This window comes from Solea solea, chromosome 17 (assembly GCF_958295425.1).
Source record: "Solea solea chromosome 17, fSolSol10.1, whole genome shotgun sequence".
Classification (NCBI taxonomy): Eukaryota; Metazoa; Chordata; class Actinopteri; order Pleuronectiformes; family Soleidae; genus Solea; species Solea solea.
Window position 1 is genome coordinate 12,969,081 of NC_081150.1, and position 12,327 is coordinate 12,981,407.

The 12,327-nt window shown below is 37.9% G+C and overlaps 2 protein-coding genes across 3 annotated transcripts; one reads left to right on the forward strand and one right to left on the reverse strand.

Moving 5' to 3' along the window:
• The first annotated feature begins 849 nt into the window (after window positions 1-849).
• dynlt1b (dynein light chain Tctex-type 1b) lies at window positions 850-2,551 on the forward strand. The gene is made up of 5 exons (XM_058614261.1): window positions 850-936; window positions 1,087-1,128; window positions 1,867-1,990; window positions 2,075-2,152; window positions 2,369-2,551. Exons 1-5 carry the CDS (start codon window positions 910-912, stop codon window positions 2,437-2,439), a joined length of 342 nt encoding a protein of 113 aa, XP_058470244.1. The 5' UTR covers window positions 850-909; the 3' UTR covers window positions 2,440-2,551.
• A 488-nt stretch (window positions 2,552-3,039) lies between these two features.
• tmem181 (transmembrane protein 181) lies at window positions 3,040-11,857 on the reverse strand. Of its 2 annotated transcripts, none has more exons than XM_058614258.1 (17): window positions 11,512-11,857; window positions 9,487-9,590; window positions 8,301-8,368; window positions 7,652-7,742; window positions 7,373-7,491; window positions 6,628-6,744; window positions 6,390-6,470; window positions 6,205-6,304; window positions 5,911-6,041; window positions 5,726-5,817; window positions 5,534-5,591; window positions 5,189-5,291; window positions 5,042-5,093; window positions 4,840-4,922; window positions 4,633-4,722; window positions 4,465-4,531; window positions 3,040-4,336 (listed from the first exon to the last, which is right to left on the reverse strand). In XM_058614258.1, the coding sequence occupies exons 1-17, from the start codon at window positions 11,643-11,645 to the stop codon at window positions 4,252-4,254; spliced, it is 1,575 nt and encodes a 524-aa protein (XP_058470241.1). In that variant the 5' UTR covers window positions 11,646-11,857; the 3' UTR covers window positions 3,040-4,251. The 2 variants fall into 2 exon arrangements, with proteins under 2 accessions (XP_058470241.1, XP_058470242.1); XM_058614259.1 differs by lacking the exon at window positions 11,512-11,857 and adding an exon at window positions 9,874-9,998.
• Between the last annotated feature and the right edge of the window lie 470 nt (window positions 11,858-12,327).

Here is a 12,327-nt window from a genome sequence, read left to right on the forward strand (position 1 = left end):
CCACACGAGGAACCAAACGTTAGAATTAGCCACTTATACGGTTTTACTACGTCTTACTTTGAAATACAACATTTTAATTTAGTCAGTTTTCATAAATATTATTATTATTATCATTATTATTTTCAAACATACCTGTAGAAGAAGTACTCCACTTTCTCCACCACGACAATCACACTAACTTAGTTTTTCTCCGCCGCTATTTCCACACTGATGATTGGTTGGAGTTTATATCAGAGAACCAATCAGTTGCGGCTGGAGATAATGATCTGCCCACACAGATCGTTGTAGTTGTAGGTAGTTGTAAACTGTCGGGGTTTTTTTTCGTTTTTTTTTTTTTTATCAACCAGTTAATGTTTTTTTTTTTTTAATCTCAAGATTTACACTTTAGCTTAAAATTCGTCTCACCCACTGTATTTTTTTACAGGTCATTTTAAGTTACTTGTTTTGTCCCATATGAGCAAATTTGTTGCTAATTCTCTTGCTGTGATTTTGTAACGTGTCAAGAAAAGTTCTATACAACTCAAGTTTATTATTATTATTTGTGTAAGATATTATTTTGTTGCCAAGGGCAAGAAGTTCTTACGTCCCCTTCACTCTAGCCTTCAAAATAAGAGGGAACTAAGAGGGTTCCGGTCACTACAACATCCTGTCAAAACCTTTTACATTAACAATATACATTATTATTATTGGAATTTGAATCTGATTAATACAACCAGGCAACTAATAAAGGATGTTGTTGGAATGGTGGTCATCAAAACACATTCTCGATTTCAGTCTAAGTCTTATTTTCCTACGCAAACATAGACAAGCCAAAAACTTTATTTAAACTTTAATTTTGAAGGAATATGACCGGAAGTTATATTTTCGGACTAACCGGAGTCACTTGATGCTTCCGTTAGAGATAAAACCATGGACGAGTATCAAACAGAAGAGGAGGTAGGCGTCATACTTTTAACTATTCCTCGTGTATCTTTACTGCAACTGTAAACGTTTTCTCTGTGTCCCGTCGCTGTGAAACGGTTTGATTTAGCAGCTGCTCGGCTAACCTGCTAGCTTAAACTGCACTCTTTTGTTCTTCACCCACAGACTGCGTTCATCGTTGAAGATGTGAGCAAAGTAATTAAAGAGGTAAAAATCATGTTTTCCATTGTTGTAATATGTTGTCATATTTGTCTGCTCAGTGATACTCTTTAGCTACCAACTTTTGTGTTTAGCGACCGTCGGTTGCTAAGGAACGCAGACGGTTGCTAGGCAGCACCGAAAGCCCCCACACTGACTATATTTAAATTCAGTAGTTTGCTGATAAAGTTATATTTTATGGCACATAATGTCATGTATTTATATCATGTATTGACATGTATCATAACATTTATTTCATTTAATCGTTTTAGTTCTGCTTATTTATTGATATTATTAGTATTTATTTAGTTATAACTCTGCCTGTGGTTTCTCCTAAAACTTTTGAAAAAGTGATTCATTGGTTCCTATTTTTGTGCAATTTCTATTATTATTACTACATCCAACCTAGTCTTTGTTTGCATAAATTAAAATGTGTGTGTGTGTGTCTGTGAGTGGAGGTGTATCTTTTGTGTTAGTTAGTTAGTTTATTTTGGTCACAGGTATGCACAAATGAATGCGGCTACATTTGTGTTGACACATATTAACACATTATGTGTGTTTTATGTGAAGCTCACCTGGCTGTACAACAGAGATTGATTGTGTGATTTATTGTCGTTTACTGTATTTTTAAGGCTAACCCTCATGTGGAAGATGAAGTGCTAGAAAATGGATGGATGAATGGATGGATAAAGAGAATAACCTTGTGGGTGTAGATCTGTTCTTAATTCCAGTTTGTTGTGTCTGTAGTCAGTAGAAGCCGCCATAGGAGGAAGTACTTACCAACACAGCAGAGTAAACCAGTGGTCCACATCTGTAGTGGAGCAGTGCCTCAGTCAGCTCAGCAAAATGGGAAAGCCTTTCAAATATATCGGTATGTTTGTTTTCTCTCGTCAGAAAAAAAAAATTGTTGTAAAAAAAGTTGGTATTAAAACTGAGTTTTTGTTTTTCCCCTCAGTAACCTGCATCATCATGCAGAAAAATGGTGCTGGTCTACAAACTGCTAGCGCCTGCTTCTGGGACAACTCTACTGATGGTAAAATCAAACACTCCTCTGTATAATAAAATACACTCTCAATATTTGTTTTTAACAGTTTGTCACATTTCTGCAAATGGAAAACTAATATTTGGCAGCAAATATTAGTTTAGTCTTGAGAAGGGTTGTCTCTTAGAGAGTCACAAACTGGTAGCATTAAATGCATAAATGCAGAGGTGATGCTGTCACTAACTCAGTGTTTATTTCATTAAACAGGGAGCTGTGCAGTGAGGTGGGAGAACAAGTCCATGTACTGTATCGTCAGTGTTTTCGGCCTCGCCATTTGAACCCACTGCTCACTTTTGTAATCAGATTTTTACAAAACACGCCTCGGATGTAGGTTATGATCCAAGAAAAAAATTATTAGATTTCAGTGGTGATCCAGATTCAGGAAGGTTTTTTAAAAAAAAACATGCATTATACAGGAGTTATTTTTTGTTTTGACATCTTCATTAATACTCTGCTAAAAATGTGAAAATGAGCCAGACAACTATTTGGCTTGACGTTATGTTAAAACTGAATGGCCAGTGTAAAGATAATAAGAAAAAAGTAACCATATTGATTACTTATAAGCTTTGCTTTCACTACACAGATCTCTTGTCCAAAATGGGGTTTCACAGAATAACAGCAAGCTGATTTATAGTATTAAAGGGACTTCATAATTCCATGTTCAAATGCAGCAAATACAGGGGTGTTAATTATGACACAAAACAACAGCTTTGAGGAAAAGTACCTGTGCGCATCTTCTTGAAATGTCAAAAAAAGGCACTTAAGTTTTCAAAAGATTTATTTTTTGAAAAACTTTGCATCGAGTTTGGCCTTCTCAGATTCATTCATGAAGTATAACTGTATGTTCTTTTGACTGAATAAAATTGATTTAAACACTATGGGGTATATACAGACTTTATTGTATGTGAAATGACAGCGTGGTACATGTACACATTTTCTCATAAAATAAGAAAAATCTCAAAAAAATGTCTAACATCATAACTCACAATTACCTCATTTGACCACCTCAAATCAACATGTTACATTCACTCTGACAAATCAGGTATTTACATGATTTAAGACTGCAGCCCATTTATGTAAAGACAAGGCACCATCTTGATTTGAATCCACATTGAGATTTTAAAACTAGGAAAACAATTGTTTTTTGCCACTTGTATTCATGGCAGAAAATGGCAAAGGTAGGATCCGAAAAATGTCCTTAAATAGTCGTGATTTACATAAGGCAAAAACTATTTGGCTAATGGTATAAATACCACATGTGCAGGGATAAGAAATGATCACTTTCTAGATCAGTAGTACATTAACACAACATCATTAGAAATCCATGCAGTTAATCAAAATGTGTCCAAGTAATCAGATAATACAGTATCAAATGTCACCACCTTGCAGCAAAATAAATACAGTTAACATAAAAGTGAAAGGAGTGCAATAACAAAGCTGCTTTCAACGAAAAGCTCTGGTAAGGAGTGGCTGAAAATCAGTGGCACTGTGTCCAGTTAAGGCTCTTTCTGTATTATATTTAAAACACATTGTCACAGTCAGCACTGCTATTATGAACTCAGGTGGTCAGAGAACAGAGTGGAATGGCAAAAACAACACAGGATCGATTTAGAAAGACAAGAAAGCATTAAAAACAAAGTACTCGGAGAAATCCCCTAATGAAATTAACACGTTTCCTGATTATTTTTAACTAATGATGTAAAGATAAAATAATCACATTAGTGAAATATCTGGCATTGTACATGTTTACATTGTTTGATTTTATTCTACCGAGCCTGCAGCCATGTGATCATCCAGGTCACACGGTTGCAGGTTCACTTTCCTCCACAGATCCATGTTTACATAATGTAAACATTTGTTTTTCAGTGAGACTGGAAGTATAAACAGGAGGATCTTCAACTTTCAGTGAAATTACAGTACATTCAGTAGACATGGAACCCTTTTTTAAAAAATAGATTTATGTACACTTAACAATATATCATTCAATCCAAATACTTGCTTATGTACACATACTGTACACGGGATTGATTGTTTTCATGAAATCTCGTGGTTTTTCAACAGGAATACTGGAAAAAAGAAGAGTGGGAGCTTCAGTCACTGTCGCTCTTGTCCTGGTACTTGGCAGTTGCTTTGATTGCGCGTCCATTTTGTAAAGGCATGTCTTCATAATCGCTCCTTCACAAAGAGAAAACATCACATTACGCTAAATTAAATGTTCTACCACTGCACATACACTAAAGTTCAATCGGAATTCAAGTACACTTTTTCAAGCGTTTCAAGAACAATCCGTCTTATACACTTACCCATATATTACTTCATCATCCGAGTCATTTAGCATGGAGAACGCAGGATTATCCTTCAACTGGGAGTCTGCGGAATTTAACACAACCAGGTGCAATAAATACAAAAGCTCATTATCACCCTGAAGAGTAGAGGAAAGATTAAGAATTGTCAGAGACTGCATTAGTTACCATAAAGGGCATTTTTGGAGGGGGAATACACAAATGCTAATGTGTACAAGTAAAAGTTGAGAAGGCCATAGAAGGATAAAAATTCAGCTGGTATGTCTGGAGTTAAGGAATAATAGCTCACTCATGTGTCATGTTGCACAGTTTAAAGTTTTGGTTAACATTGTGGTTTAAAACAAATAATATATACATATATAGAGAAAAGGATATAGTTTTGATAATGAGTAGAGAGTTCAGCCACAAAGTTGTTCTGGAGAGCCTTGGCACCAAACCTCAGATAGAGAATAATCATGCTGGAGGGGGGGGGGGAGAAAAAAGAACAACATAAATCAATCAGATCGAAAGAAACCAAACTCTTCAAAGAGCTCTTCCCACTTTTTTAACATGTTTTGTAAATTTCCATTCAACAGACCTTATGATGAGCACCACAAATGTCAGTACCGTCAAAAACTTGAGCCGGAGATCTACAGTTTGGTAACACACAGCAAATGAGGGTTAAAATGAGCGGTAAAATGTTGTTACTGAATCAAATAAAGAGAGGCGTGGTTTGGTGTTATACCCGAGTACGGCATGTTTTTGAGTTCAGAACAAGCTCTGACAATGAGGAAAATCAGGTAGAGGATGTAGAGGGCAACCACAACCAGGAAAAAGATCTTCATGCCCTGCAGAAATAACAATGGATATTATTTATTGATAAAGGACATAAACAAAGTGTCTGGTCGAAATATACAGGTGTCTTAACATTTGTTGTATTTTGGACAACTGGACAACAAGTTGCCATATAAAAAAACTGCTAGTTTATGAATTTATACCGAGTTGTTTTGGCGTACATCATTTAAACCGTCAACCTGATTAAATGATCCAACTGGTATCCAAGCATGTCTTTAAAAGGCCAAAGTCTCACCTGAAAGTTCACGATATCCACTTTGTACTGATATGTAGGATCCTTGAGTTCATTGACCCTGAAAAGTCAGACAAAACGAGTAGATCTTGTTCAGTCCTGAGCAGAGACTGTATATAAAAGTGGACGTAGTCTGGTTTGAAAAATGAACCCTAAGGGAGTCATTGAGGTAGTTGCTGGTGACGTCAGACTTACGTTTGCCAAATACCCAGTGTAACCGCTGAGAGCCACAGAAGACCGACAATGATCAACTTAGGCAGGTAGAACGTCAGGAACTTTCTCTCACCCTGTGGAAATAACACAAACTGTTTAAAAACAAAACAAACAAAAAAACAAGACTCATAGTAGAATTAGCGGGGAATCAATAATACTGGACCCACCTGAACTCTGATGCCATGGTAGACACAGAGCCAGAAGAGTAAGAGAGCACACAGGAACAGAGCCTGAAAGAAATCATCCAACGTCCCAGGGAACCAGCTGTTGACCAGGAACGACAGTGGGAAGAATGGATCTGAACAGCAAAAAAAGCAACACCATCAACCTGAACGTCTTAAAATGTAACATTTAAACTTTATTTGGGTGTAAAAAGAGCTACTGTAGCTCAGTAATGGCTTACAAGTGAGACAGTGGAAATACAAGCACATTCATAGATAAAGGAACAATAATAAACTCACCGTTGTAGAGTAAAAGCAATGGGAGCAGGATAGACATCCATTTCTGCTCGATGCCCCAGTCCCTCATCGAAAACTTCCTCAGAGAATGAGCAAACAGACACTGGAAAAAAAATGAGAGGGAAGTCAGTAACAGTAGATTTCATACATATAGATAAAAGAAGTCCTCATGTAACCACCTCTCTTACCGTCACCATGAAGGTCAGCACCACAAAGACGAACCGGAACCAGATCTCTACTTGTGAGAAGGTGGGATTATACGTTTTCCACTGAACAGGAAAGGAGGTAAACCAGAGAACAGGAAGGAGGTAAACAAAAAAACTTAAGAGCTCAAGCTATAAAATAAAATCCAGTACTGAAACAAATACAGACATTAGAGTTGGTTTTATGAAATTGAGAAAAATCCTGTTGGCGTTTGTCACCTACCACAAACTTAACCTTGAGTTCAAACGTGATGTTTTCAAGGTCCTTGAAACTGACCACAACCTGATACTGGGTGTAGTTCAAATATCCCAGATGAAGCACAATAATCTCCTCACATTTCTGTCAGGAGACAAAAAAAAAAGATGCATCTCTGTCAGTTCACTTAATGATCTAAGGCCGTAGCAAAATCAATACATTTGATTCCATTAATAAACTTTTAGGAAGGTATTTGTAGAGATGAGCAACATTTCTTCAGTAAACTGATGCCACATGGTGGGTATCTTTTAAAAATATTAATTGTAGCAGCAGAAAAAGCAATTCATCTCAAGTGGTATTTATGAAATGGATTCATTTCCGGTTGAGACAAATTATCTGTATATTGCAAGATGGATGAAATGGAAATGCGTTTGGTGTTTTTTTTTGTCTGTTTGTCTGTGTCTAATATTTTCTTCAGTTGGACGTCAGGATGTGTGCGACCATTTCCATTGGTTGTTTTTTTCTTGTTTGATGTCCCCACCTGCCTTCTGTCTGACCAAACAGGAGACGCTTGATCGTATGATAATTTTCACATCCTGTGTTGCTACACCTGCACTGTATTTTGTTTCTTGTCTTTTTTGTTTGTATGATAAATGATATTTCATGTACACACTATGCTGCGCCTGTCGCTGCTGCCTGACTACATGATTAATGACAATGAAGAAAAAAAGACAGAGAGAGAGAGAAGGTTGAGTTGCTGATTGACACTCACATTCCCGCAGTGCAGCGTTCGGGATTTCTGGTGCACTTTGTTAATGTGCATCACGCTGGCGTCCTGCATCACTCCCTTCAGTTCCACGTTGATTTCAAAAGGCTGCCGAAAGTCTCCCACTGACACACAGAGAGCAGCAACAGTGAGCCATTATTAATGAGCCGCAGATGTTTATACAGCATAATAACAGATAAACTGTCTGTGAAATGTCACGCGGAGACGCCCTCCTCATTAAACACAGTGAACAGCTGTCATCTGTCACTCAGTGGGTGACCTTACTATTGCTGTTTTCGGCCTGCATCACACAGGTGAGCCATAGCTGCTGGTTGTATGTGGTGAGAGGAGGAGAAACTAGGATGAAGGGCCCCGTCTGAAAACATACAGTTAATGACATCAGCAAATATGTTCATCATTCAATCAATGGCGTCATTAAAATGACATTCAAGATTACCTCTTTCCCGTTATAGCACATAGCAACAAACACGTCATAAAGCCGCGTTTAACCTTTAACACAGAAAATACTGCATACCCACAAAAAGGTCAGAAACTCGACTTATAAAAACCACTCTTATCATCACCAAACACATTTAAACACCGAACACAATCAGCCTGATCATCTAAACAAAGAACAAACATGTCTGCTGGACAGCAGAGACTCCACAGGCTTTTTATCACTTTACAACCTAGATTTGACTCAGTGATTACAGTGAATTTACACTTCTGTGTTACCTATATTTTTATTCACACAGAGCTTGTAATTGAAGATATATACAGTACTATAAAAACAAATAATCCACAAATAATAATCCAATAATCTCGGACATAACATTCACAGCATTGTATTACGTTATGATGATACACCTTAATATTTTGGACAAAAAACTCCAAAGACTGACAATAAACTCACACCTACATAGAAATGTCTTACCTTAACTGAGGCATTTTTTACCAATAACTGATCACCACTGTGCTCTTGCTCAGCAATGACCCGAGGACCTACAAAAAAGGAAGAATAGTGATATTTTTGTGTGCCAGTGTGGCCCTACTCATTCACATGATTAAACTTAAACATACAACTCTAATACATATACTGATATACAAAAAAAAACACAAGTGCAACAATAATGAAGAAATTTAAAAGATAATGGCACACCGACTCAAGGTTAGTGAGGTTAAAGTGTTGGTGCATGTGAACTGAACATTACTGATCTTTGTGTTCATTAAAAGTCATAGTTAAGTTCAGTATTGACTGTGTATTACATTTAAAATGTTGACCAAACAAATCAAAGGATTGACTACTCTGTACATTATTACAAGGATGTTTCCAACATCATGTCAGTGTTAATATATATATATATATATATACACACATATACACATATATTTTATCTACATAGAACATAAAATTAACTGAATTTCAATTAGATAACAATTACTGCTTCAGTCAAAGTCAGAGGTCTCAAACTCATGCCCTCGCCCTCCCATACGGAGTAGCTGTTTGTTCCCACACAGTTCCTAACCAGACTGAACATCATGTGGCCCCCAGGTCATTGCAGTTTGAGACCCCAGGCCTATGTGTTTGAAATTAGAGCAGATGGACTTGTTTCACAGGATTGTGGTGAACAACACGAATGGTTTTTCCCTCTTCCAAAAGTGTGCACGACAGAAAAAAGAGTCGCGGAACTATTTAGACAGAAGAGGATGGTCTTCATGTATTAAAGATTGTTTATCAGTGCTTGATAACAGCATGTTCTCCATGTGTGTGTGTGTGTGTGTGGGGGGGGGGGGGGGGGGTTCTCCATTTTCCTCCTTCAGTCCAAAAACATGCAGATTTGAGGATTAAGCAAATTGGACACTAAATTGACTGTAGGTGTAAGTTTGAAAGTAAATGTTTGTCTCTATGTGCTCCTGTAATGGACTGGCACCTGTCCCAGAGTGTACCCTGCCTTTTGCCCTATGTCAACTGGGATTGGCACCAGCGACTGTCATGTGGAGGATACAGCTGCATGGATGCACGTTTGATAACAAATAGTAGTGACCGTGAATCACGTGACAGGATGAATTATGACCGAGTGTTAATGCAGTGCTGCAGCAGAGATGTTTCTCAGACGTACCTGCGACCCCAACGAAGAGTGTGAGGCCGAAGCAGACCAGGAACACCACGAAGACCAGGACAAAATGTCTTTTGGACAGGGTGTAGAGCCGCATAGGAGCTAGTCTGTCACAAGGAGACACGCAATCATTTTAACCCACACTCGCTAAAGACCACAAGTATAGACAGAAAGCAGGAGAAGATAAATTTAATTTTGTTTTTTTTTTTAAAACATCACCGTATGTCTTATTTTATAAAGCCGTTACAGACAGTGCAGGTGTGGGTATGTCAACATAGCTAGCTTCTATGCTACGTAACATATGTCAAGAGAGAGCAAAATCATATTCTCGCACGTTTTAATCATCCAGTCACATATCTGCAGTGTCCTACAAACAATTCTCATACTCACTGCTCCATTTGTGCCCGTTTTAAGTGTCAGGAGCGAGAAAAGGCTTTAAAAGTCAGTCCGCCAAAGCCACATCCGTGAATGCGCGTCAGTCAGCAGTGCAACGTCATTGAATGGGCGGGGTCAAGATCACGTGGCGACGATGTGGCGGAAAGAGAACGTGCTTGTCTGAGGCACGCACCTGACGGGAACGCGCACTGATTGTGGAGCGTCTGAGGTGTGTATTCTCTATTTTTATTGAATTTTATTGCCACAATAAAAGCCATGGCCTGTATGAAATACACATTGTCCACATGAAATTCAACCAAATATTACACCATTACCACCATTTTATTCTGAAGGTTCTACAAAATAAAATAAACAGGGTGTGCATTCCTTTTGGCAGAACTGGTTATTATTACATTACATGTTATACAGCTGCTGAGATTTGCATCCCACATTTTATTAAGCCAGGAAGCTTTTTACACGTGTGAAATTAACTCTCATATGCAAGAAGACATTCATAAAATGGTCCAAAAAAGAGACAGTAAGAGACAGCTGTCTGGGCAAAAATGTCTTGTTGATGCCATAGGTCAAATGAAAATGGTCAGACTGGTTCATAACAATAGCAATGGCACAGTAACACAGTAAGTCAAATTATAATTTGGATGGACCACACTAGGTGCCTCTCCTGCCTCTTTCAAGTGTCCTGTGTACCTAATAAAGTGGCCTATAAATGTAGTTTCCTCAGTTTCAGAGTGTGTGCTGACTAAGTGCCACTACCACCATAATGTACTGACATATTAACTGAACAAATCCATTGTTAATGTTATCAGTGACACATTTTACACCTTAAACTTATAACAAAATATCTATGGTGGAAAAAAGAGCCCAATATAGAGCTCAGTGGGGGATAAATGTGCATGAGCAGGCCACATTTTCTGCCCCCTCTGTTGAATATTTATGCATCTATAGAAAAGAGTGGAGTGACATATCAGATATGTGTGACTCCACTGTTGTACTCAAACAGTCTTAACAAAACAGTATTTAGCACTGTGTGCTATGTTGTGCTGTGTTTTGTAAGTCGCCTATATCACTATCTAACTTTTTAAAAGGTAGTCTAATATCATATTTTTTCTTTTGATTGTAGGGCGAGGTCAATTCATTTTATTTCATGAAAAAAGTTGCTCAGTCATTGGTTCCTGCTGCCAGAACTAACAGGCTGGATGAGAATACATTTTAAGCATGTGCAGCAGGACTTAATAGCATTTGAATGTCGACTTTTAATTTGCAATAAACTATTTAGGAGACATGAATTTATTGCAATTTAAGTGATACAATCCTCTATTGTAAACGTGGATTGTGACGTTTCACAACAAATTACAAACACCAGTGTTATCTTTCTGAAAACACTTGTTGACTTTAATGGGCCTCTCCCTCGATTAGATTGCGATATTAATCTATTATTATATAATAGATTATTATATAATAATCTATGTCAATCTATGACAATGTGTGTCTAATACAATGAATTCGTATTAGTCTTGCTTGTTTTCCCGCATTTTCTATGATATTATTCGGGGCCAAAGGAAGAGGAGTTGCGTCAATTTTCAATACATTTTTGATAATGTTACTGATGATGATGATTTGTGTTAGACCCACCTGTAAAAGCGGTCATCTCTGTACGGTGTCAGCTCCTCCTTCAGCTCGGTGTAGGCCTCCTGGATCCTCCTGCAGAAGTGTTTCAGCTCACTGTACAGAGGGTTTTCCAACACCGACGAGTAGTCGCTGTCCATGATCACACCAAGCTGAAAATGGCGACGGAAAAAACAAAAAAACACACAGGCCGACGGCCTTTTTTTTTTTTTAAACAAAAAGAGGAGCGCAATAACGACTGGGTGCCGTCACGCCGTGGACCCGAATGTGCAGTAGGAGCCGGTTTGATTGTGTCCCTTTTCAAAGGCAGACAGAGAGGGAGACACACAAAGGGAGTAGGGACGAGAAGCGCAGGGAGGTGGCGGCGGTCACGTGATCACAGTTCAGCACCATGGACAGAGGCAGAGCAGGGGCGTTTAAAGACAAATCAGCGAGTCCTGATGAGGATGAGCAATCACAAAGATTTCATAATATTCATAATAAGTGCTTTTTTTGTGTTTTTGTTTGTGCTCATGCATCTTTTTTTTGGCAAGATTGTGTATTTTTTAATTTTTGTTATTTCCAGTGCAATTTTTGTCATGCAATTGATTTACTCTATACACGAGATCTTGTCATTTGGCCATATTCGGCATATAAACATGGTATTTCCACTAGATGGCACTGTCACAAGTATTGCTGCTATTGCTTCAACACAATTTTTCCTCTTTTTTTTACTTTGCATGTAGTATATTGAAAATAATTCATATTTCCTGTTTCTTTTTCCATCGAAACACATGGTGGTGTAGTGACAGAAACAAAAAAAAAATCATTAGTATCTGATAT